At 38.5% G+C, this 27,846-nt stretch overlaps 1 protein-coding gene across 2 annotated transcripts in view; it reads left to right on the top strand.

The window, feature by feature from the left end:
• UST (uronyl 2-sulfotransferase) overlaps positions 1-27,846 on the top strand; it is a 294,362-nt gene that overhangs the window by 110,621 nt on the left and 155,895 nt on the right. For both annotated transcript variants that reach the window (XM_072718839.1, XM_025997981.2), the window contains exon 2: positions 4,138-4,181. In XM_072718839.1, the coding sequence (XP_072574940.1) occupies positions 4,138-4,181 (44 nt within the window). The remainder of the gene's footprint in view (positions 1-4,137; positions 4,182-27,846) is intronic.

Genomic DNA, 27,846 nt, shown 5'->3' with positions numbered 1-27,846 from the left:
AGGAACCTCCACACAGTTTTTCAGAGTGGCTGTAGCAGTTCACATTCCCACCAACAGTGCAGGAGGGTTCTCTTTTCTCCACATCCTCTCCAACATTTGTTGTTTCCTGTCTTGTTAATTTTCATCATTCTCACTGGTGTGTGGTGGTATCTCATTGTCATTTTGATTTGTATTTCCCTTATGGCCAGTGATGTGGAGCATTTTCTCATGTGCTTGTTGGCCATGTCTGTGTCTTCCTCTGTGAAATTTCTGTTCATGTCTTTTGCCCATTTCATGATTGGATTATTTTTTTCTTTGCTGCTGAGTTTAATAAGTTCTTTTGAGCTGTTAGATTTTATTTCTGTAAAATGAAGTTCAGCCTGAATTGTGAAGGACATTAGTTTGTGTTTTATAGCTTAGGGATTCTCAACCCTGGCAAGACATTAGAATGACCTGAAGAATTTTAGGATATACTAACTGCTCAATGACTTGTCCCCAAATTAAATCAGACTTGCAAAGGTTGGAGTCTGACTTCCACATTCTTTAAAATCATAGCAGGCAAGGGAGGGTTGAAAACTAGTAAGAGGGAGGATGGTGAGACTGGGAAGGAGGGGTTTGTACTGCTACTAGTGCTGCCAGTCATACCATGAGTACTGCTAGTAGCACAACTAGTGCTGCTAGCAAACGTACTAGCTACTTTCTGTGTTCTAAGCCTTTGTCATAGAATGAAAAGACTCAAGACATGAAAAGGAGGCTGGAGTCAGAGCTTTGAAGATATAGGTTACTTTCTGGAAAGAAATGAAATGACAGGCTTCTATTTGCCTCCAAAAATAAGAGCTACTGCCTCATAGGGTCCTGCCACCCAGGACCAGAAACTGGGGTTCCCAGGGCAAGTAGAGGTGGATGGCAGGTAAGCACGTGTCCTCTATCCTGACTCTAGATCCTTCATCATCCCTCCTCTACCTTTTCTTCCCAAATTTACATTTTGAGCTCCAAGCCCAAAGATCTGGAGGGATTTAGTTTGACATCCTTCCCCACCTTGACACCTTCCATTGAGTTCCCTACTAGGCAGAGCTCCAAGAAACTCCTCTAGTGCCTGGGAGCCTGTTCAGAGAGGCTCACTTTGAATATAGGGCTCCTTTTTGATCTCCACAGCCAGTAAGTTACCAGCTTCATGTCTGAAGATTCTGATGGTTTGGTTTACTTTACACTATGAAAGCATAAGATCCTAGTATGAAAAGCTCCACCTATATACCAGATAATAATACGGTTATACCCTAGGAGAACAAAAACTTGACATCTCCAACTAAAGAAAATTGTGGATCTTTTCTTTTCCCTTTCTGCACCTCTGTTATTAGCACCAACATTTACAGCCTCTGTGTTCTAATAAACCTACCTATGGATGGGCAGTCAGAACTGCTGGTGGAGAAAACAACAGGGTCCGTGGCACATGTGCCAACACTGGTCAGCCCTGTTCCTCTCTCTGCAGAAAGAAAGAATGAGGGAGTGGGGAGGGAGCAGGGGAGAAAGGAAGGATATTTGAGCTAAGCCTCAATGATGGTAGTGGGGAAGAGCCTTTCTGGCAGAGGAAAGAACTAGTTGAAAAGGTCCCTAGGTGACAACAGGTTGATGTGTTGTGGAGCTGAGAAAAGGCTATTGTGGTTGTCGGTGGGCATGGTTGGAGGACAGGGCCTGGGACATGTGGGGGGGACCATCATGAAGAGTTGACTATTTTGTTCTTAGAGAAATAGATTTTTAAGCAGAGGGCTAACATGGCCGGATGGATAAGATTATAAGATCCCCCTGATTGCTGAATTGGGGAGGGGAGGAAATTTGTAATCAGTGAAGAGACTCGAGAGTTTTCCAAAATGGCCCAGAGGGGCTGGTGGGAAGTGGTCAGATTTGAGTAACATTTTGAAGGCTGAGCCATTGGGACTTGTGACTGGGTTGGTACAGATGGGGTAAGGGAAGGAGGTGGATCAAAGATGATTCTTGGGCTTCGGAGCCCATAGGGGAAGGGATGTGTTGCGTGACCAGATAGGAAATAGGGAGGTAGCAGTTTGGGTCAGGGGAAAAGGAGGGGAGGTGGAATTGCAGCAAATAAAGAGTTGTGTTTGGACTGGCAAATGCCTGTAGACACACCCGCACCAAGATGCTGAGGAGCCAATGGGTAGCTGACTCCGGAGTTTGAGGGAGTCAGGCATTCAAGTCATTCATTTTTAGGAACTTTGTTTCTTATGGAAACTTCTAGTGTTTTAGAAACAGTTGTTTGAGCTGTCTTTGATACCTGGAGAACATCTCTGCCGTTTGGTGGAATTTCTCATATCCCTCCTGGGAGGACACATTCACAGGATGAGGTGATGAGAACCTTCTGCAGCTAGGTATACTGACCGCATTAGGTAGGAATACTTATGGATATTTCTCTAGACTTAGGCTGTTGTTTATCTGAATTCTTTCATACACAATCTCCTTACTAAGTCAGATATAGATCTCACTTCCTCTTTCTGTGTCTTCTCAGTGGAGTGCAGCACAACAATTAAGATCAAACAAATCATTAATCATTTTCACCTGTCAAGGTTTCCTAACAATAACTCTAATGCTCTTCCCAAGCAAGAGCATGCCAGGTGTTTGTGTTGATGTGTCTTACGCACAAAAATTGGGCCTGTTGTCCTTTTACTATAGAAAGCTAGCCCATTAGGGTACAGTCGTTGTGGACATTAAGTGGGTGATAAATCAGTAGACTACAAAGTGAAAGGAATGCCTGATACCCCAGGATGGAAGAAGGAAAAAAAAGCCCTATAGGCCCAGACCCACTTATTTGTTATGTTTGAGTAAGTTTCCCCATTTGAACTGTCTCTGTGTTAAATTCTACTTCAACCTTTTTTTTTTTAAACATTTATTTATTTATATATTTAGTCTCTACACCCAACTTAGGGCTTGAACTCCCGACCTCAAGATCAAGAGTCACATGCTCTTCTGAGTCAGCCAGGTGCTCCCTGCTTCTTTTTATTCCAAGTTCCTAAAAAAAGCACCTTCATCTACTTCAACTGGGACATTTACCTTATTCCTGAAGCTATCGTTCTCTTGGTAGCCTTGTGTTTACAAAATTGTCCTTATGTTGTTGTGTGAGAAAGGCTGGTTGTCTTCACTTTTTTGCGAAGATGGTTTCCCCTGACTGATAAGTATTATCTCCTTGGAGGGGAGACTTTGAATAGACTGCACACATCCCTGCCCCCCATGGGCTCAAATGTGTTGCCAGGTGGGTGCCTGGGTGGTGGGGTCAGTGCTCGGACTGTGATGTCAGTACCCGGGCTCTGCAAAAGCCCATAGGTAGGCTTTTCAGATGCTCAGCAGATGCCCAAGCATGCTCTGCAAAAAACCAGTCTTCTGCCTTTTCTGCAGTTTAACAGGGGGCGTGACCCTGAGCAAATTACTGGATTTCTAGGCTTCTGTTTCCTCCTCTGTAAGCAAGGATAATTATAATCCACCCTGGTGATGCGAATTAGATGAAAACCTGGAAAGCACTTAGCAGAGTACCTGCTATATAAAAGGAACTCAGGGGCCTTTAGTTTCCATCCTAACCCCTCTGAGTCTTTATTCATCAGGAAACAATAATCATGCACTCTGAAAACACACAAGCAAGTAAGTGGCTATTCGTAAAGACAAATCAAGCTTCCAAAGCAAGTTAGACTGAAAAGATCAAGGGAAGTCAACAATCAAGACAAAGTGGAGAATAGTGTAGTGGTTCTCAAAGTCTGGTTCCAGGACTTGCAGCATCAGTACCACTTGGGTGCTTGTGAGATGCAAATTCTCAGAGACACTGAATCTGAACCTCTGGGATTGGACCCAGGCCATCTGTGTTTTAACAAGCTCTCCAGGTAATTTTGATGCACATGGAGGTTTGAGAACCACTGGTCTAAACTCAACAGAGACTGGGTGAGGGATAGTGATGCATGTTTGTAACTGCTGCAGCTGTGTTTGAGCACAGTAACATCAACAAAAATCCCACCAAACTGGCAATTAATTACCCATTTTCCTTTGGTACAATTATCAAAATAGAGATATATGTAGGATGCTTATTTTCAGTGACTTTGCATTAAATTCACTTTGGTTTTAAAACCACTGATTCATCAACTTTCTTCTTTTTTTTCTCTCTAGGAAATTCCACATACTTGGATGATCATGGACCACCTCCTAGTAAGGTAAGGTCTTTGCTCATGATATAAATCCCCCTTTTCTTTTCTCAGTTCCTACAGCCTCCAACAACCCCAACCAGAGCTCTCCCAGCCCTGAATTGTTTACAGGAAAATAGTAGATGATAGATGTCAAGTTCATCTTTGACTTACAGGGAGGAGAAAAAGGAAGCATGTGAAGATAGCCAAAGTGGTGACGGAGGAAGGGCCATCATCTTATCCGTAGTTGTAGCTGTGCCAGGCATTAGAGCCTTAGGCTGACTTCAGATCTTTGGCAGTTTCTTTCTTTTTTTTTTTTTTAAGATTTTATTTATTTATTCATGAGAGAGAGAGAGAGAGAGAGAGAGAGAGAGAGAGAGAGAGAGGCAGAGATACAGGCAGAGGGAGAAGCAGGCTCCATGCAGGGAGCCTGATGTGGGAATCGATCCCGGGACTCCAGGAACACACCCTAGGCCGAAGGCAGGTGCTAAACCGCTGAGCCACCCAGGAATCCCCGATCTTTGGCAGTTTCATCCTGTTTGCTGCCCCATTTGTCTTCTCTGCATCCATACTGATGCATGATCTGATGCCTACAACCTGGCCTCTGGATACCTCTGGGTCTAGGGGCCAGATTCATCTCTGCCCCTTTCTCCCTGGCCCACCTTAGTTGGGATACTCCATCCGAGGCTCAACCCATTAGAACCAGCCTTCTCTTTCAATGCCCTCTTAAGGGTGCCCTGACCTGGCCTGTGACTTGTTTTCCTATAAGCAGTTTTGGCCTGATTTTTAAGGGTCAGAATAGTCCAGTGACACGTTAGTGTGGTTTTCCGCCACTATTTACTTTCTTGAACTCAATGAACGCCAAATGTCAATATACCAAAAAATGAGAAAAATAAAGACAGTTTTGGATCACTTAAGATGATGACCTGCAAAAGACAGTTTTAAGTACCTAGTAAGGAGATAATCACTCACTAACCTTAGAGCCTGGAAGTTTACCCCAAAATCAGTTTTTGAGCTTATGGGATTTGAAGAAGTACTCTACTATTTTTAAGACTATGAGCTTTGGAATAAGGTTTTTCTGGGTGCATCACCAGCTCTGCTACTTTCATTGTATGACATTGGACAAATTACTTAATATTATAAGCATCAGTTTTCTGATTTGCAAAGTGGGATTAGCAACACTACCCACAGTATAGGACATCTAAAAGGATCGAATGAGCTGATACATAATATTCAGCACCTGGCATGCAGTAAGCATTAAATAAACAGTGGCTTGTGTTAACTAGACTGGAGGAACATTAAGATTATTGATGAATGGTCCAGTAGTATTTTTCACAGTTGTGACCGGCTCTACCACTTGGCTCACTGCATATATAATGGGTGCTTGTCATGCTGTGGGCACCAGGAATACAAATATGAAACCAAGCGGGAACAACAGAACAAAATCACCCCTACCCTGAAGGAGCAAAGGAATGTGGAGGTTAGATACCATCCAAGGATAAGAACCGTGTCTAGCTCACCTTGGCATCCTCACATCCTTGCAGTAGCACATCGTGACTATTCATTAAATTTCACTCGATTGGACCACGGAATCCAGAGCTGGAATCTGAATTAGGTCTCCTGGCTCCCAGCCCAGGTTCCTTCCACTCAGCCACTGTTCTCAAACTTGAGCTTGCATCAGGGTTTCCTGGTGGCTTATTGAAACATGGATTACTGGGCCCAGACCCCTGAGAGTCTGATTCTGTAGGCAGAGGGTAGGACCTGAGAACTTGCATTTTTAACAAGCTCCCAAGTGATGCTGATGGTGCTGATCTCGGGATCATGTTTGTGAAACACTGCTTTAAAGGCCATTAATATAAAGAAAACAGTATCTCTGGACATTTTCTGTTGTTGTTGTTGTTTTGTTTTGTTTTGTTTTTTGTTTTTTTTGCTGCTAGCCTAAAGAGAGTGGTATGGCTTACTATAAAAAGGCTTCTTACTTTTTAAAATATTTTATTTATTCATTTGAAAGAGAGAAAGAGCACAAGCAGGGAAGGGGTAGAGGGAGAGGTAAAAGCAGACTTCCCACTGAGCAGGGAGCCCGATGGGGGGCTCCATCCCAGGACCCTAAGATCATGACCTGAGCTGAAGGCAAATTAACTGACTGAGCCACCCAGGCACCCCATGACTACTTATTAATATAATGATGACTTGCTATTGTAACTCTTCTTACAGTGAAAACAATTTTTCCTTGGTTGGTAATCTGCCTGGGAGAAAGAATGAGTGTGGGTGGGGGAGAAGAATGGTATGGGTGGCCTGCTAGGTTCCTGCATCACTAACCGTACTCTCCCAAGTGGGAACAGGTGAACCCTCCCCACGCTCTTGGCTCTATAGGAAAAGGGAGTCAGGGTGGCTCTTTGGGACAGTCAGCTGTTTCTTTCAATGGCATGTTGGGACATTATTTTGGGTTTCAGGCTTGATAAATGGGGTTTTATCTAGTTAGGAAACCCAGGCCTACTTTATATAAACTTACCTTTATGAAGCTCAATCCTTGGTGATTGACTTGGGACTACCTCCTTGGTCTGCCTCAAGTCCTTGCTCTTGCTGAGTTGGCCATCTTGCCTGCCTGTTTCTTTGCTAGCATCCTTGGTGCCTGGATTCTGTGTTTGCTGGACTCTCTCCCCTTGATTGGGACTACCTCCTTAGTGGGCCTCGAGTCCTTGTTCTTGCTGACTTGGCCATCCTGCCTGCCTGTTTCTTTGCTAGTATCCTTGGTGCCTGGATTCTGTGTTTGCTGGACTCTCTCCCCTTACCCCTGTGGAGCTTGCCCTGGCTCTGCCTTTTCCCACCACTGTGGTCTGGTCTCCACCTGTCCCTCTTCCTCCATCCCCAGCCAGAGCTCCCTGTGGCACACAGGAAGGATCAGGTCATATCAGATCATTTTAGACCATTTTCAGACTAAATCTATTTTTATCAATTCTATTCCAAGTTCGAAACTGTGAATATAATCTCCGTCAACCAGCAGAAGTTTATATGAGACAGATTCTTTTACTATAACTGTATTTTCATTATCTAGGAGTGGAGTAGCAGAACACTCTTTTGACTTTCTAAGCAGTAGCCAAAATAAGAAGAATATAAAAGTGAGTAAAAATAATGTTGGTACATTAACATCTTTTCATCCATGCTTATTACTTCTGCCAGGGTAGAAATGAATCCCAGAAGTGATAAAGTCGGACTTCCAGATAAAAGTCCATTGATTGTCCCCCCTGAAGTGGGACCTTGGTTAGTTAGATCTGTAGACTGCTGGGGTCTCCAGCGACATGGTGGCATCCAGAAGAGACAGACTCACACATGTGTGGCCTCTAGAATGAACCCCCAGCCTGGCACAGGAAAGCAAGACCAAGTGCAGACCCACCATTTTTATATTTGTTTAACATTCAGAAATAACTTTGGATGCCAAGACTGCAAGAGCTGTGATCTAGATAAAATAAGGTTTTTAAACCCTGAAAATGTTCTGAGGTTTACAGGCGAGTTCTCATTTTATTAAAAGTTCATTCCACAAGTTTCACATTCCACAAGTAATAGCCATTTAGGGAATGGGGTGTGTGCCACACAGCACACAGAGCCCAGGGCTTCCTTCTCGCCAGTATTTTCATAAAAAAGAACCCAAATGCCTCTGATTTTTTTTAACTTGTTTTTAAAATCCACTGTAACCTCTCAACTCACCTCAGTTTTTAAGTCGAAGTCATTATTTACAGGCAGATGTTAATATTTTCTTTTGTTAACCACATTTTACTACCATTTTGTGTGCACATAGAACACATGGCTGAAGGTTCGAGCCCTGCTAAGAATGAACATGTAAATCTCTATTGAATAAATTGGAAAGATATTCTTGAGAACAAAAACAGGCATACAACAGCCAAGATAGTGTGGTCACACTTCTTATAAAGTTGTGTTTATAGGAATGTGTGTGCAGAGAAAAGCCTAGGTAGATAATAATGTTTTCTCTGGATGGTGAGATTTTAAGAGATTTTTACTCTTTTCTTTATGCTTTTTCGTGTATTTTTTGAGTTCATTAAAGTAATGCCTGCTCAACCTAAGGGTTGGAATGGAAGGGGGAAAGAGAGGGAAAAGTCTTTATGCAAGAGAAGATGAGGGTTGGACTGGAGAGCCAGTGGTGCTCTGGCCTCTGCAGCAGCATCTGCAGTTTCATTGACGCCCCACAGCAGCCTGACCTCTGAAGATTCTTCTCCTCCTGCTTCACTTCGCCTGGACTATGGGTCCCCGACTCGGGCAGGCAGCTGGTGATGGCAATGATCACTTCTGGTGGTAACAAACAGGATGTAGTAATTGTTTCACCTCTGTTGGGTGAACATCATCCCAAATCTGATAGATAAGAAGAGCTGATCTAAGCACCTCCAGGAAAATAAAACCACTATCCATAGCGGATGTCTCTCATTTCCTATGTAGCAAGCACTCTACTAAGCGCTTTGCATGTGAGTTTAGTCTCAGGAAAACCTCATAAAAGAAGAAGTCATTTTTTAAATTGAAGTATAGTTGGCATACAATATTATATTAGTTTCAGATGTACAGTCTGGTGATTTGAATGTATATATGTTATGCAATGCTCCCCATAAGTGTAGTTACCTTCTGTCACCATGGAGAGTTATTACAATATTACTGACTTATATTCTCTCTGCTGAATTTTACATGTCCATGACTTATTTATTTTATAGCTGGAAGTTTATACTTCTTAATCCCCTTCACTGATTTCACCCTTGCCTCCACCCTCCCCCTCTGGCAAGTACTAGTTTATTCTCTGTATTTAGAGTCTGTTTTTGTTTTGTTTGTTTAATTATTTTGTTTTTAGATTCTACATCTAAGTAGCATTAAATAGTATCTGTCTTTGTCTGACCTATTTCACTTAGCATAATACCCTCTATATCCATCCATATTGTCACACATATCAAGATTTTATTCTTTTTTACGGCTGAGTAATATCCCAGTGTGTGTGTGTGTGTGTGTGTACACATATATATCACCTCTTCTTTATTTATCTACATATGGACACAGGTTGCTTCCATATCTTGGCTGCAATGCTATAATTGTAAATAATGCTGCAATGAACATAGGGGTACATATACTTTTTCAAATTAGTTTTTGTTTTCTTTGAATAAATTCCCAGAGGGGGGTTTCTGGTCATATATTTCTATTTTTAATATTTTAATAATTTATATTTTAATTTTTTGGGTCAATAATACTGTCTTCTGTAGTGGCTGCACCAATTTATATTCCTACCAACAATGCAAAAGTATTCCCTTGTTTCCACATCCTTACCAACACTTGCTGTTTCTTGTCTTTTTGATACTAGACATTCTGACTGGTGTGAAGTGGTATAGTGGCTTTGATTTGTGTTTCCCTGATGATTCGTGATGTTGAGCATTTTTCATATCTGTTGGCCATCTGTATGTCTTCTTTGGAAAATGTCTATTCAAGCCCTCTGCCCATTTTTAAATTGGATTCTTTTCTTTTCTTTCTTTCTTTCTTTCTTTCTTTCTTTCTTTCTTTCTTTCTTTCTTTCTTTTTTTTTTGATGTTGAGTTGTATGAGTTCTCTATATGCTTTTGATATTAACCCCTTATTAGATATATCATTTGTAACTATCCTCACTCATTCACTAGGTTGTCTTTTTATTTTATTGAGGTTTTTCTTTTTGGCCATGCAAAAGATTTTTAGTTTGTTATAGTGCCAGTTAATTTTTGCTTTTGCTGCCCTTGCCTGAGAAGACAAATCCCCCCCCCAAATATTGCTAATGCTAATGCCTGAGAATCTACTTCCTATGTCTTCTTTTAGAAGTCTATGGTTTCAAGTCTTATATTTAGGTCTTTAATCCAGTCTTGAGTGTATTTTTGTGTGTGGTGTAAGAAAGTGGTCTTTTATTCTTTTGCATATAGCTGTCCAGTTTTCCCAGCACCATTTATTGAAAAGATGTCTTTTCTCCAATGTGTATTCTTGTCTCCTGTGTTGTAGATTAACTGACCATGTAATAGTGGGTTTATTTCAGGGCTCTCTATTCTATTTCACTGATCTGTGTGTCTGTTTTTATGCCAGTACCATACTGTTTTGATTACTATAGTTTTATAGGATAGTTTGAGATCCAGGAGTATGATGCCTCCACTTTGTTCTTTCTCAAGATTGCTTTAGCTATTCAGGGTCTTTTGTGGTTCTACATAAATTTTAGGATTATTTGTTCTAGTTCTGTGAAAAGTGCTTTTGGTATTTTGGTAGGACTTGCTTTGGGTAGTATGGGCATTTTAACAATATTAATTCTTCTAATCCATGAGCATGGTATATTTTCCCTTCAATTTCTTTCATCCTCAGTTTCATTCATTGATGTCCTTACTTTCAGAGTACAAGCCTTTTACCTCCTTGGTTAACTGTATTCCTTTGTATTTGACTATTTTGCCATAATTGTAAATGGAATTGTTTTTTAATTTCTCTTTTTGTTTGTTCATTCTTAGTATATAGAAACATAACAGCATTCTGTATAGTAATTTGTACCCTGTAGCTTTACTGAATTTATTAGTTTTAGTAGTGTTTTGGTGGAGATTTGGAGCTTTCTATGTATATTATCATGTCACCTGAAAATAGTGAAACTTAGTGAGACTTCCTGCTTACCAATTTGGATGCTAAACTTTTATGTCTTTTCCTTGTCTGATTGCTGTGGCTAGGACTTCCAATACTGTGTTGAATAAAATTGGTGATAGTAAGCAACCTTGTCTTGTTCCTGATCTTAGGGGAAAAGTTTGTAGCTTTTCATGTTGAATATGATATTAGTTGTGAATTTTTCATATATACATTTTTTATGTTGTGGTGTCCCTCTATACCCACTTTGTTGAGAGTTTTTATCATGAACAGATGTTGAATTTTGTCAAATGCTTTTTCTGCATCTATTGCAATGATCATATGATTTTTATTTTTCTTTTTGTTAATGTGGTATATTCCATTGATTGAGTTGTAGATATTGAGCCATGCTTGCATGAGTAGAATAAATCCCACTTGATCATGGTGATCACTTGGTCCTTTTAATAAGTTACCGAATTTGGTTTGCTAATATTTCGTTGAGGAATTTTCATCTATGTTCATCAGGGTTATTGGCCTGTAATTTTTTCTTGTAGTGTCTTTGTCTGGTTTTGGTATCAGGGTAATGCTGCCCTACAGAATAAGTTTGGAAGCATTCCTTCTTCATCAATATTTTTTGGAGTAGTTTGAGGCAGGTATTGACTCCTCTTCAAATGTTTGATAGAATTTACTTTTGAAGCATCTTGTCTTGGACTTTTGCTTGTTGGGAGTTTTTTTATTTCTGACTCAATTTCATTACTAGTAACTGGTCTGTTCAGATTTTCTATTTCTTTCTGATTCAGTCTTGGAAGACTGTATGTTTTAAGAATTTATCTGTTTCTTTGAAGTCCAATTTGATGGCATATAATTTTTTTTATAGTAGTCTCTTATAATCCTGTGGGGCTTTCTTGTTTTGTTTTGTTTAAACTCAATTTGCCAAAATATAGTACAAAATTAGTTTCATATGTAGTTTTCAATAATTCATCATTTTTGTATAACTCATCATTTATCAGTGCTCATCACATCACATGCCCTCCTTTTTAATGCTCATCACCCAGGTATCCTATCCCCCCACCCACATCCCCTTGAGCAACTCTCAGTTTGTTTCCCAGAGTTAAGAGTCTCTCATGGTTTGTCTTCCTCTCTGATTTTTCCCCCGGTTTCCCCTCCTTCTCTTGTATCTTGCACTATTCTTGCACTATTTCTTAATATTCCACATATGAATGGAACCAGATAATTGTCTTGCACTATTTCTTGATATTCCACATATGAGTGGAACCAGATAATAATTGTCTTTCTCCAATTGACTTATTTCACTTATCATAATACCCTCCAGTTCCATCCACATCTATGTAAATGGTAGGGATTATTACTCTTTTCTGATGGCTGAGTAATATTCCATATACCACATCTTCTTTATCTATTTATCTGTCGAAGGCCATCTCAGCTCCTTCTGCAGTTTGGCTATTGTGGACATTGCTTTGTATTTCTCTGTGTTGATTGTTACTTCTCCTTTTTGATTTCTGATTTTATTTATTTGAGTTCACTCCTTGTTCTTGTTGAGTTTGGCTAAAGGTTTTTAAATTTTGTTTATCTATTCAAAGAACCAGCTGTTAGTTTTCAATGATCTTTTCTATTGTTTTTTGTTTTGTTTTGTTTTGTTTTCTTAGTCTCTATTTCCACTCTAATTTTATTATCTTCTTACTTCTACTAATTTGGGTCTCTGTTTGTCTTCTTTTTCTAGTTCTTTTATGGCTAAGGTTAGACTGTTCATTTGAGATTTTTTCTTATTTCTCAAGTTAGGCCTGTATTGCTATAAACTTCCCCTTTAGAACTGCTTTTGCTGTGTCCCAAAGATTTTGGAATGCTATGTTTCCATTATCATTTGTCTCAAGGTATTTTTTGACTCCCAAGAGAGGAAGTAATTTTTTAATCCTTATTTTGCAGATGGGGGAGCTAGTTCATAGAGAGGCTGAATAACTTGCCAAGGTCATGCACACTAGGTATTGAACTTGTGATTCTAACCCAGGGCTATGTAGCTCCAGGGTCTATTCTAACCATTTCAAGATTACCTGTTTAAGTAGAAATATGATAATTTTTAGACTTATTTCTAGAATTTTACTCTTTCATGTAGTTATTTGGTAGCCTAACTAATAAATAAAAGGTTTTAACTCTCAGTATACCAGAAAAAAAATAGTCCTCACCATTTACTATCTGAGCCCAATGGACCCTTTAGACATTATTTTATAATCCAGTAATATTTAATTTCTACCTTATCCTTTTTTTTCTAGTCACTTTTGTATGCATACCTACCTTCAGCATTTATCCATTTACAAACTGCATATATAATACATTTTGGTGTACAAATATCATAAAGGGTGAAAGAACACTGTCCCACATTCATTTAGCTAAATGGGATGGTCCAGGTTCTTGTTGCAAAATATTGTTTGACAAAGTCCTTCCTCTTGATGGCTAACTGCATGAGAACACTATATATGTAGTATATAGTATATAGTATATAGTATATATATATATACACACACACACACATATATATACATATATATGTATGTATGTAATTAATTTAAAAAATTTTTAAGTATACAATTTATCCTTAGAAATATATTGTTCCCTCATCAACTATTGAATTTGAGAGAATTAATCCAGATATCATCATCTGAAGGCTCAGAGTCTCCTGTTTCCCTTTCATGATCAATATCATCATCATCCTTAGAGTCTCGAGTGCTGCTCTCTAACTCTAGCATTCATCTCTGGTTCCTCCAATGTTTGTGAAACCTGTCTCTCAGTTTTCTTCTCTTTGTCATTATAGGAAGGAATAAAGATTTTAAACTTTCCACTCTAATGAAAATTAAAAGCAAACTACAAAGATGGTGTCTTCAGTCTTCTATCTTTTGGAAAGATGATGCAATTCTTGGGCAACACAGTAAAATATAAAGGGCAATGCAGTAATGATGATGTATTTCCCCAGTGGATTACTCTTCTTGGCCTACCCTGTTCAGGACAGTAGCCATTAGGCTCATGTTGCTATTTAAATTAAATTAATTAAAAATTTTTAAAAATTCAGTTTCTCACTTGTGCTAACTACGTGTCAAACTCTTTGCAGGTATATGTGGCTAGTGGCTACTGTATTGGGCAGCACAGAATAGAACATTCTGATAATCACTAAACAGCAGTGATTCCATCAGCCATTCCATCATCCTTCCATTTTTCTACTACTTTAGTCTTTTTAAAGCATATTTGAGAATAATTGATGCATAATTCGTAGGTAATTATTCTAGGATGGTGAAAAAGCAGTGTCTCAAGATAGAGAAAAACTAAAATCATTAAGATCCCATAGTGAATCTTAAATTTTTTAAAGAGGCTGGTAGACTCTATTATATAGTAATTATATTATATCTCTTATTATAATTATGATTATATAATTATAATAATATGGACCTATTTGACAATAACTGCAGGAAGAATGAGTTTTATTCTCTTTATTGAAAAATAAGGTATATTTTCCTGAGAACATTCTAAGAAAAAATGAAGTCAAGAAATATTCATATACAGGGGTGCCCAGGTGATACAGTCAGTTAAGCATCCAACTCCTGATTTAGGCTCAGGTTATAATCTCAGGGTTGCAGGATTGAGCCCCACAACAGGCTCAGCACTCAGCATAGAACCTGCTTGTGCTTCTCCCTCTGTTCCTCCCCCTGCTCGCTTGCTCTCTCTCTTAAATAAATCCATGAAGTCTTTAAAAAGAGAGAAATGTTAATACAGATAGTTAGAACCATTCAAAAAAAAAAAAAACCCCAAACCTAAAAAACTAAAATTGGGCATAGTGGGTCCTGGTAATACAGAAGGTTATGATGTATTGCTGATGCCTGCATTGCATTTGTATATAAAAGTATTTTGATATATAAGATAATACATACTATCTTTTAATATAAAATAATGTGCTAGCCAGTATTAGTACTCAAAATTCTATTAAAAATTGTTTCATTAGAAGAGGTTATACAATTTTTTATGCTGAGCAAGCAATCTTCAAATGAATGAGAACTAGTGATGTTAATTGAAATGACATTTGTATAATACCTAGTGGTGTCTGGCAGTGAACAATTGCACAGTAAAGGTTAGTCCTTTTTTACCTCCCAACCCACCCAGAAGCTAATTTCCCTTTAATATCAATTAATTTTTGAGTGCCTACTTTATGTAAGGGATCAGGAAGACAAAAAATAGTTGAAGATAATTTCTGCCATCTAATACTTTACAATCTACTTGCGTCTCAAGGTTTCAAAGAATCAAAAAACTATGGGAGCATAAAGTTCTGTGATAGAGATAATCTTGAGTGTAAATGACCCTATACATACAACCATTCACTCATTCAAGTGTTATTCATCCACTAAATTTGTGTTGGGCTCTGTGCTGGGCTGTAAGACTGCAGAAGGCATAGAACTTTCCCTCAAGGATCTGAGAATATAGTGGGAAGGACAAGCGAGCATCTCATATAGGCCTGATCTGATACATTAAGTAGGTCACTAGATGCTCTGATAGAATGAGCACAGGAGACTCCACCTGACTTCTGCAGGTGAGAGTCCTGAAGGTTGCATAGGATGACCTACCCAGGTCGAAGAGTCTGGGATGGAGGGGTTGAGAAGAGGTAGGCCTCCCTACTGAGGTTTGAGGAGTGGTGAGTGGAAGATGAAGACAGGTACTGCTTTGAGAAGCTTGGCTTTAAGCGGAAAGAGAAAAAAACCAATAGCGTGGGAGATGGTGACCATGGCAACATAATTGTGTAGTAGAGAAATTGAATAGTAGGAAAGGAGTGACAAGTCACAGATTCAGTTTTGAATGGGGTTATGGATTAAATTGTGGTCCCCCAAGGCTGAAGTCCTGACCACCAGAATCTGTGAACGCAGTCCTATGTGGGAATAGGCTCTTTGCTGATGTAATAGTCAAGATGTGGTAGTGGATGAGGATGGGCCCTAAATCCAGGATGACTGATATCCCTATAAGAAGAGGGAAGTTTGGACACAGAAACAGACACACAGGGAGAGTGGCCTGTGAGGATGGAGGCAGAGATTGGAGTTACGCTGCCACAAGCCAAGGACACCTAGGATTGCTGGCAACCACAAGACTCCAGGAAAGAAGCATGGAGCAGATTGTCCCTCTGAGCCCCCCATGAAGGAACTAACCCTACTGACACTTTGACTTCAAACTTCTGGCCTCTTGAACTGTGAGAGAATGAATTTCTCTTGATTTAAGCCACCTAGTCTGTGATACTTTGAAAGCCCTAGAAAGCAATTTAACTGGGTTAAGTTTAGTATCTTCAATTACCAGGATAGCATTGGAATGTTATGCCCTGTTAAGCATTGTTTGGTTTGATTTAACGAACATTGAAACCATCCTTAGAAGTCTGTCATTAGGATAATTTCAGTGCATGTTTGTAGTTTTTTCAACATTCAATACTACTCAAGTTTTTCCCCAAAATTCCTTCTGCAGTTTTCTTTGTAATTCTTTTTTTCCTCTTCATGATTCTCACGTCTGCAACTACTTTATTATTACCCAATATTATATCCAAGAAAATATATATATTACATAATATATCCAATATATAATATATAAAACAGTATCATATTAATAGTAATATAATATCCAATAATAATTATATCCAATATTATCTCCAGTTTCTTCCATTGTAAATTCATTTCAACTGTTCAAATCATGGTTTTAATATATAAAAATCATATGTTGTGTTTTCTTTGGAAAGAATGTCAGTGAAAATCCATGTGAGAGAAAGTTATTTGAAAGGAAACTTCCTATTCTTGTAGAACCAGGGGCTATTAGAGCAACGGAAAAAAACAGTAAAGAAGTCTGTTGCCCTTTAAAAAAATATGTCTATTTTTATAGGAGATTTCTCTGCCTGCCATTTAACAACCCCTACTATTGAGTCCCTAAGAAAGACTACATGTTTGTTTCTTTTTCGTATCAATAAATTCTTACTGATGTTAGCTGAAAGGAGATGTTCTAATCTTCTCTAGTAAAGAAACCATGGTTTACAGTCCTTGTTTGGAGCCTAAAGAGGAAAACCCACATGTCTACTAATCATAATAGGTAAGTGACTTCTGGAAGATACCGGAAGTATATTTACTTTCATGTATCTTTGCCAAGCACCATCAACTTGGAGAGTTTCCCTGAGGGCAGGATTGCTGAGTTTTATGTATGTACACAGTCTCCCTTGGTCAAAAACACTTTTTACTTGGAAGAGTAGTCCTGAGATTCAAAGAGGAAAAGTAATTTCTCATTTCTCTCCCTCAGAACCTATTTTTGAGCATATAGTCCTGGCCATCCATCTTGTTTTCCTCTTGTCTGTTAGGATCTGCAAGAAGCAAATAAATCTCTGACACAGACTTGGGTGTGTGCTTGACCCACCTTGTCTAGCTGCTTCCAATCTGACAACAATCCCTGAAGCCATTGCTGCTGCTAAGAGGGCCTTCTAGATGTATAGCTCCATTTCATCCTATTGTAAATAACCTCAGATGCACGTAGTCTGATTTTCTTTGGAGGGGAAAAATGGCATTCTCAAGAAGTTTAGATCGTCTTCTTTTTATCCAACGAAGCTTCTTTAGCATTATCTTTTAATTATGAAATAGTCCAAAGACAAAAAATTAGTGAGACCAGTAAGACGTATAGGCAACCTACCCAATGTGTCCACCCCTTAGATTTTAAACATGTTACTCTTAATTTGCCAGATTCTTTATTCCAACTTTTCGTTTTTGCTCTTGCTGGCTAAGAGTCTGAGGAGCATGGATTTTGGAGTCAGACTTCAGTTCAAATCCTAGCTATATAGAGCTAGTTACCCTAGAATAAACACTTCATCTCTTTGAGTTCACTTTTATATTTGTAAATTCCATCCACCTCATAGAGTTGTGAGTTTAAAGAAAGCAATTAGTGTGCCAGACACAAGTAAGCACCCAGCAGTGGGTCTTTTGTACTCTAGGTATTGTTTATACACAGCCTTTCACAGATTGTGATAACTCAGCTTGCTATTACTTAGAGTAGGACTTGCTCCCAACCCCCCAGCTGTATTTTCTTTGGATTTTTAAAAGCAATTAATCGCATGTCAGGTGGCATACCAGATACCAGTGTAAGAACTTTCAGGTTCTGTGGTTACTCCATTTCTTCCCTGGGCTAGTTTGGAACAAACAGTAAGCGAAGCCTTCCAGGACCTTTGGCATTTAGCTTTTTTTAAGCCTGTATTGTTCTCTGTGTCCACACCTGACTTTACCCAAAGTCCTTTTTAAAAAAAACACTACAAAAGCAAAGTCGCTTTTCATTTTATGGATGAATCAATTGCACTGGGTAATAGGCTTGTGTTTAATGATTCATGATAAATATATTAGGTTTAGAGAAAGAACTAGCAGAACAGAATGAGGCTGGGAGTTAGGAATCAGTTTCACTCAGATGAGCATGACCTTGAAGGAGTCCCTTCCACCCTCTCATTTTTTTTTTTTTTGATCATTGCAAATGATAGGAAAATTTATGACTTGAATATTTTATTTTTAAATAACTCTAAGAGCATCTGAGTTCAGTGGGTATGCTAAAGAACTTTATATTTAGGTATTTTATTTGAGATGGATAATTAATAGCTTAGAAGATTAGAAGAAAAAAAAAAAGAATCTACCAAAGGGGAACAAATCAGTCTTACATAATAGGTATTGTTTCTTATCCTGAAGTCACCTGTATTCTTCCTTCATGCTTCCGTTGAACTCATCACAGCTTTTAACCATTAGCATGGAAGTCTTTGGCCCAGCCAATGGCCTCCTGAGATTTCAACTTTCCACAGAAATCTGTGTCCAAGTTCAGAAACAGTACTTCTAAATTTATCAGTTTTATGAGCATGTAATGTGTTCACTCTTTCCCAAGAAGAACATAATGAATCCATTTCTTACTCAAATGGTTAGTACTATTAAGCATATCTTCCACTTCTGTCTTTTTTTTTTTAATTAAAAAAATTCTGTGAAGCCACAGGTCTAAAAATATGTGGTTTATATAATTGTTCTTTTAGCATCTTCCTCACCCTACTCCCCAAAGCCCACAGGCCAGTTATCACTGATAAGATATTTTCCAAACCTTATCCAAACTGGCACCAGTTAAAATCACAGACTTAATACGTTGTCAGGTTTGGGCTGCCTTTAACAAAAATAAAGCGCTTTAAATGAAGCATGAAATTTTTAAATTGCAAATTGTTGTTGGAAAGCATATTTAATCAAGAAACTGCTTTAGTAAATTAAGAAAACTCGTGCCACCATTTTTTTTGGCAGGGTAACAACTGCCTGAGGGTTTTCAAAGTTGTAGTAACTTAAACATTTTAGTAGCTTCTAATATAGTTACCTAATTCTTTTTGTTTGTTTTTTTTTCTTCCTTGACCATCTGATCAATTCTTTTTGTCTTAGAAATTATGCATACTCCTGTTTTGATTTGGAAAGTTCAGAAAATTAGAGAGCAACCAGAAAAAATAATCACACATTATACCACCACTCAGAGACAACCATAACAAAGCATTTTTCACAATCCGGCCCAATCTTTATTGTACATTAAGAATATGAAAGCCTTATATATCATTTGTTGCAAATATTTTGCCAGTCCTTGTATGTACTTTTTATGTTTAATCAAAGTCATGCATAAACATAGCGCAGTTTAAAGCACCAAATGGCTCATTAGCTTGTGAGAAAGTGACCCCTAACTACACCCTCCCCATTATTTTCTGCTGTTCAGAAACAATTACTTTATGCTCTTTCTGCCAGTCTTTAGGATCAGCTTTCACATCTCCAAATAACAGGCTTTTGCTGCTTCTCAGATTTGTTCAGCCTTAGGCCTTGTCTGTTGACATCCTTCTGTCGGAATAGGAGGATTTAGCGCTTTCATGGCAGCGCACCGCCCCCCACTCCCAGCACTACTCCCCTCTTCAGCCCCCCCAAACCAGGTTGTGTCATTTGGGCCGCCCCAGGGCTTAGTGTTTTTACTGCTGACACCAGGCAAATAATAGGGGCAACGGGGCCATTATGATGTTTTTCTTCCTACTCAGCTTTTTGGTTTTTTTTGTAACAAGTAATTGTCTTATTTCGTGAATTGATTTTCACACTTTTCCCTGACATCCAAGTCATCATGAAACTTTATTCCGGTGGTGTAAATCCCAGCACCTCCAACCGCATTAGGGATCTGTCCACATCCAGTTGCTGAGGTCTCTCCTGGGTCTTCTCACCAGTTCCAGCCTGAGCTCAGCCTCCAGCTCAGATGTGTCTGGGAGTGCCCCCTCCTGTGTTTGCTTCTAATTCCCGCACCCCGTGTTGCATTAGCTTCCTACTGCTGCTGTAACCAATGATCACAAGCCTGGTGGCTTCAAACAACTCAAATTTATTATTTTATGGAAGTCTGAAATGGGTGTCAGTGGGCTAAGATCAAGGAGTCAGCCAGGCTATGTTACTGCTGGAAGCTCTATGAGAGCTTGCCTTGCCTTTTCTAGTTTCCAAAGGCTGCCTGCATTCTTTGACCCATGGCCCCTTTCTCCATATTCCAAGCCAACATTGTTGCATCTTTAAACTCTGACTCTGACTCTTCTCTCTTTCTCTTCTCCTCATGAAGATCCTTGTGATGATGTTGTGTGCACCTGAATAATCCAGGATAATCTCCCCATCTCCAAATCCCTTGGGCATGTAGGGAAATACATTCACAGATTCTAGAAGTTAGGACTTGGACATCCTGGGCAGGCATTATTTTGCCATCTAAACACATCTTGCTCTTTCCTTGGTCTCTAGCAGCTTCTTGAGAAAAGGTACATGGTCTGGAAATTATCTCAAATGATACATTTCTGAAGATGGCTATTCTCACTTTGACTAATCATTTGACAGGATGTAAAATTCTGGATTGGAAATCTATATTAATCAGGATACCCTAGGGTGACACAAAATCTCAATGGCTTCCCACATTAGTTTATATCTTGCTTATATAAGACCCTCAGTGGGTCCAGTGGCTGTTTTCTTTCAGAAGCTTGTTCCACATCCTGGCTGCATCCATCTTGTGGCTTCACCATCTCAACACAGGACCTTTGTGTTACTGTGGCAGGGCAGAGAGGAGCTAGAGGGGTGACACGTGTCACTTCTGTGAGCACCCAGTTGGCTAGAACTGGTCAGAAGGTCCTGCTCAACCACAGGAGGCTGGGACATTGAGCACTTCAGTACTCTGAGAATCAGATGTCTCTGCCACAAAAGAATTTCCCTCCAGAAGGTTGGTCTTTCTCCATTTCACTATAGCTTTTTGTATTTCTGTTGAGAAGACTACTTCTTTTCTTTTTAAAAGATTTTATTTATTTATTCATGAGAGACACACACACACAGAGAGAGGCAGAGACACGGGCAGAGGGAGAAGCAGGCTCCATGCAGGGAGCCCGATGTGGGACTCCATCCCGGGACTCCAAGATCATGCCCTGGGCCAAAGGCAGGTGCTCAACCACTGAGCCACCCAGGCATCCCTTAATTCTTGACTTTATATATGAAAATTGAATCAGGGCACCTGGGTGCCTCAGTGGTTGAGTGTCTGCCTTTGGCCCAGGTTGTGATCCCAGGGTCCTGGTATCGAGTTCCACATAAGACTCCCTGCAGGGAGCCTGCTTCTGCCTCTGCCTCTGCCTATGTCTCCATCTCTCTCTCTCTCTCTGTGTCTCTCATGAATAAATAAATAATATCTTAAAAAAAAACAAATCTATCTCTATGAAAGTTTTTTATTCCTCATTTTCTCAGATTATATAATTTTGTGTCTACTGTGTGCCAATTTTCAGATCTGATTCTGGACACTCAGCAGACTTCTTGATCTGGAAACTAATATCTTATTCTGGGATATTTGCTTGACCTTCCCTGATGACTTATTCTTCTGTATTTTCTCTTTCTGTCCTTCTGGAACTCTTCATTTGGATGTTGAACTTCCAAATATAGTTGTCTGTATTATCTTTGTTCCTCTTATATTTCTTTTCTTTCACTTTTTGCTCTATTATCTGGAAAAGTTTTTCAACTTTGTTTTCCAACCTTTCTGTCGAGTTTCTTCCTCATTGTTTTCATATTTCTAATTTCCAAGAGCCTTTTTGCTGTTGTTACTGTTCTCTAAATGTTGTTTATTGGAGCACTCTTTGGTTCCAAATGGGGCCTTTTACATTTCTTACCAAAGGTGATTCCTAGATATTTTATTATTTTTTGGTTGCTATTCTGAACAGAATTTTTCCACTATGTTTTACCTAGATTATTATAGTATTAGAAATTATTGATTTTGTGCGTTACACATACTCATGTTACTCAGCTTCTTATCTATTTCAATAAGTTTTCTTTTTCTTTTCCTTAATAGGGAATCATATTATTGAACAATATCCATTTTATCCCCCGTCTAACCCTGTTTCAAGTTTAATAGCATTATCTAGGATAATACTAAATAATGTGAAGTTCATTGTGGGGGAGTGTTGTATTAATTCTCACCATGTCACCCACATTTAGAACAGGTACCTGGCACATAGTAGCACTTAATAAATATTTGTGAAATGAATGAATGGATATATAGACAGCATCTTTGTTTTGCTTGAAGTTTTAATGATAATGCTACAAGTGTTTTATTACTAAGTATAATTTTGCTACTTATTTTAAGATAGATATTCTTTATCATGCTTAAAAAATATTGCTACTTTTCTGAAAGCATACAATTATTTGAGAGAATCATGTTTCCTTTGTGTGTTTTGATCTTGCACTTAGAAACATGTTTTGAATTGGTTTAATTTAATTTACTTTCAGTTTTAAAATTAATGGGGGCAGACAGCTTGGGAAGTGGAAACGGGCACTTTTTATCAATGTTCAATTTATTTCAACATCTTTAGTGGTGACCCGGAAGAAATGTTTAGAAAACTCTGAGTTTGTAGGTGACTCTGATCTTGTCTTGCTTTCTTTTCTTTTTTTCTTTTGTCTTTTTTTGGGGGGTAGATGGACGGGCAAGAATAGTCCTCAACCACAGGACTACCTACTAAGCCTGGTGTCTTTGTAAGCTCTCACCTTCGAGCTCCTGCCCAGTGTAATACTGCAGCCCAAAGAGGCTATCGAGACACTGAATATCCTCCAGCAGAGGACATAACAGTACCTAGTGGAAGCTGGGATTCATCCACACCTGAAAGATTATATGCAGTTTTAGCCAACGAAGATCAAAAGAGGCCTAATTGTGCTGGAGAACATCCAGAATGTAACAACTAGAATGCTCTTGGAAGGTGGAAGAAAAGACTAAATTGATTACAGTTCTTGCCAGGAAAGATATTGGCTCAGGAAAATGATCAAAGTCTATAAAACCAGAGACAGCGTGTTTGAGGAGAACACAAAACTGTTCACCAAGGCCCTAAGCATATATCTGGTCTGAAATAAATAGATACAATGTCCCTCAAATCTTAAATAAGGTATATCAAAAACAAAATGAAGGATATTCTGCTTCTTACAGCTGGTAGTAAACAACTGGACTTCATTTGCCCAAATGACAGGGCAGGCCAAAATTATAAATCATTCCACATAAAAGTTTATATATATTCATGAATGACAAATCCACAATAGATAAGGAAGAAAACAAGATTGTTGTGAGGGACAGCCTAATGTTTCTGAGTTGATATTCTTAAATCCAGTAAGATTATTCTTGTTTTATATATGATAGAAAATGAACATTCCCTTCTTCCCCAGCCAGAATATTGTTAATCATGGACTCTTCTTTACAATTTAGTCACTACTGATGTTTATCTCCAGAGTCATTCGTTGAATTGCTGCTGTTCAAATTACCCATCTTGTAGGGCTCTGCCCGAATCCCGCACCTTCTGTGGCTGCCCTAGCTGGTAGCTCAATTGTGTGAAGACTTCAGAACGAGAAGTTTGAATATCCTGGGCTAGCCCAGGCTTTAACTCTTACTAGTTCTTAGACCTGACAAAAGCCAACTATGTTTCTTGAGTTTTGTTTATCAAACATTTATAAAATGAAAAACATTAGTGATTTCCCTGTATTCTTCACATTCTCATCTTTGTGAAAATGAATTCAAGAAATGTTTGTAAAAGTGGATTTTGGATCTGTAAGGCTGTGTCGCTGATGGGTAAGGATGGGGATGGCCTGTTTCCTGCATTCTGAACCTCTGAGTCCTCAGGGAGCTGCCTCTCTTTCCTGGGTTTCCTGAGACGATGCTCTGCCAGTGAACCCCAGTGTGGAGCTACAGGGTTCCTTTTGCCCCCAAAGCCCAGTGAAAGGTAGGCTAAATGACATTCTGACAGTTCTCTTCCAGGTTCACACTCTCATCTTGATCTTGAACTTTTACTACCTCTGGAGGTAACAAGATGCAGGATGGTCACTATCTCTTCCTAAGACCCAGAGCAGAGCAGAACCAGCTGGACTTCCTGTAGCCATACGCAGACTCCCTCTTGGTTTTTCCACCCCAGTAAGGGAAAATTGGGGACCATTTACTATTACACTAGGTATATGGGACCTAAGAGCAAAGTGAGCAATGTGAAACAGGCTAACAACAGGAAGAGATTAAGAAAGGACTCCAAGTAGAAAAGATCATTAAAAACTTTGTACCATACCTTGAGAGCACTATTTCTTGCCACTAGCTTAGTTTTGTCCTTGAGGAATATAGATCATAAGGACTCCCTTTCCTCCACAGAGAAGATATCTTTGAACTCCTGTTAGAGATCATTGTGTGCAAAACTATAAAGCTCTAAAAATGTTACCTAGGATCTTATAATACTTTCCTATGGCAGTAGTTGGCACACATCATTATACTTTGAAATGTCACCTGTATGTATATATTTTTATCTCCCCAAGTATATTGTAATTCCTTAAGGACATGGAGCATGTTTTTAATACATCTCTTATGGCTCAATGGATATGTACTAATTATATGTATCAGGAGGGATCCTTTCATCTAGCAGTCAGAGGTATCCAAAACAAGCTTGTCAGTTGTGTAAGCTATATCCAGCATGATTCCACGACACACTGCTAGCTTAGCATGGTGCCATAGAACTGATAATCAGAGGTGGCCTGAAAAGAGGATGATTCTTGCCTGCATTTACTTTTTCCCCTGACTTTGATTCCTTTCTTATTTTTCCTTCTTTTTTTTTTTTGAAACCAGATGCTCCACCTTATTTTGGCCAAAATAAATATCCCACTGAAGATGTGTATCAGGGCATGTAGGGAAATGTGCCGAGTATAGTATTATGAGAATCTCAGGTCCCTTGATTCTGTGCTGTAATTTAACTGCATCATGGGTAAAAGTATCAGAATAGAAAAAATAAACTGATCTGGGCTTGTCATTTGTTCACTGAACAGATAATTTTTGAGGGTTATCCAGTAGATGTTTCTAAAATTTCAAAATTTGTTGAGGTATCAGATGGACACCAAGGAGCGACATTGTTAGCATGATCACCATCAGAATGTAGTACATGAGTGCTCAGCTTCTAAAGCTCAGTGAGCCTGACTTCGGATTAAGGCTGACTCTTACTAACTATGTGATTTGGGATGGATTTCTGAATATATGTTATCCTCAATTTCCTTATCTGTGTAATAGAGACAGAAGTCCCCACTTGGTAGGGTTTTTGAGAGGATGGATTGAAAGAAACAATATAGCACCGGCCTGCAACAACTTTCATTATCTCAGTTATATGCCCTAATGTCACTAATTGATGAATTGTATTTTACTAGGTCCTGGAATAGTAATATTTGCAGATATTGTAACAATTGTCCATTTGTAATATCTGCTGAGGCCTTTCAGGGTAGATGTTTTAAATGAATTTGATTGCATATGTTTTCTTGCATTTGGTTCAAATCAGGTTGATCTGTTTTAGCCAGGTTTTTTTTTCCCTAGCAAAAATGTGTTTTTGTTACTAAATGTTTTTAATAGGCAAACATAATACATTTTTAATCAATGATACAGTGAGGTATCTTTTTAGATTACTGTTTCATCCAATCAAAAACATAAAAGACTACTTGGTTATTGTTATGTACTCAAAGCCAAGTAGTACATTAGTGGAATGTCCCAGAGAAAAATCATTTCATTTCAACATTCTGGACTTCCAGGGTATGTTTTTTTTTATATTGGTGGATAAGAAAGTTAACCACTCCTACATAGGATAACAAGTTACTATTTTATAAATTTATAATAAATATCAAATTTTCTTTTACATCTATGTAACATGAGTAATTTGAATTATTGTTAAACCTGTTTTCAAATATTTGTATAAGCTAAAAAGTACACATGAAATATGAATTTTAATCAAAAAATGATTTTGTGATGTAATGTTTAAATAGAAGAAAATCTTTTCATAGCATCTCAAAAAGACTATTGATTAAACAGGTGAATCATTCCCTTTTTGGAGTATCTCAGAAATTAAATTATTCCATGTGTTCACATGGATCTCATTCTTCAACCTTATCAAAATATTTTCAATAGTTTACTCTTAATCTTCTAATTATTTACAGTTGATGTTATGATTAAATGGTTCTTGAATTTTTGAGTTATAGCTCTAAGCTATAATTCATCCAAATTTAAGGATTCTAAGGATATATTTTCAGTCTTTTGTATGTATTCCATATTTCATACTTTTAAAAGCTTAGAGTTATCTTTTCATAAAACTTTAAAAAATTATCATATGAACATACTTTTTCCAATATCATTTTATTGGAAATTATATTCATGTTATGATATTCTCTTTGAGAAGAAGTATATTTTGTTGAAATTTCTCTTATGTTGTCAGAAACTCTAAAGGAAAGTAATTCAACATTTTTACTTTTAAAGAACTCTCATTATAATGGATGCTCAAATATGTAAATGGTAGTGCCATCTACTTTTGGCTTTGAGTAGACACCACCACAGAGTTCTAACAGTTCCACCATTAGCGTAGAGAGAGATACTCATCCCAGTTCTCAAAAGTCACCAGATAAAGCATAGAAAACTAAATGGTTCACTAATTGTGCTAGTGGCACTTAGAATAGATGACTGATTTCATTAAATGTATGATTTGATATTCTTCACATATACGTATATGTAAAAAGATTGAAAACTTCCATCTCACTCTTAATAGGCTCTACTAATATTCCAGTTTCAGGTGCCCCAAAGAGCTTTGGGTGGGCAGTTTTTGTTGTTTTGGTTTTGCAGTGGAGCCTGTAGGTTCCTAAGGACTCAGAAGCTCTCAGCATCTACATTATTCATGCAGTGTTGTTTAGCAGTGCTGTCCTTGGGACTACGTGTTAGCAGAGAGGACGCGTGCTGGCAGACCACCTCCATTTTCACTTAGAGAATTGCCAGCCTGCCTTCTAAGTGATTACTTTGCTATGGTTGAAGGACCTGGCAAGAAGATAAATCTTTTGCTGCATAGAAATTCCTCAAGTACTTTTACCCTCATCAACAGTGATGGCAGATGTGATGTGTTCGGATGGCTAAATAGACAAATTCCATTTTCACAGGATGGATAGTGCATATTATTTTAAGAACTATTGCCTTAATTATGCAAGTGTAGAAGGAGCTAACAAACCTTACTGAGAAAAGCAATAGGCCACAGTTCTGCATTATGGGGAAGGGGGTATGTTTTCTGCTATCTATTTAATGATTTAGAAGTTTGTTTCCCATTAATGGAGCCCAGAATTAATTTGATTGTGATGAGGAAGCACATAAATTTCATAATCAGAATAGGTTCTTTACATTTCTGAGGTAATCTTGGATACTTTCTTGACAGCTCTTCCTACCTAGTCCCCCTTTTCTTCCTCCAGAGCTCTTTTCCAGGTGCAAAGAACGATCTAAGCCATCCCCCATACTACCGTACTACAGCCCACCTATTCTTTGTCATGAGTACAGGCTCACAACCATAAAAAATGTTAATGAAATTAACCCAGAACCACTAGATGGGCCTCTGTTTCCTGCTGTCTCCATTAGTCAGAGTTAGTTCAAATTTCTGGTAAAGTTAAGGGTGTATACATATGCGTGTGCATATACACGCTTAAAGATTTGAGGGTAAGTAGGCAAAAATGTATCATTTTAGATCTTTC

This window comes from Vulpes vulpes, chromosome 1 (assembly GCF_048418805.1).
Source record: "Vulpes vulpes isolate BD-2025 chromosome 1, VulVul3, whole genome shotgun sequence".
Lineage (NCBI taxonomy): Eukaryota > Metazoa > Chordata > Mammalia > Carnivora > Canidae > Vulpes > Vulpes vulpes.
This window is presented reverse-complemented; position numbering and strand designations above follow the sequence as displayed.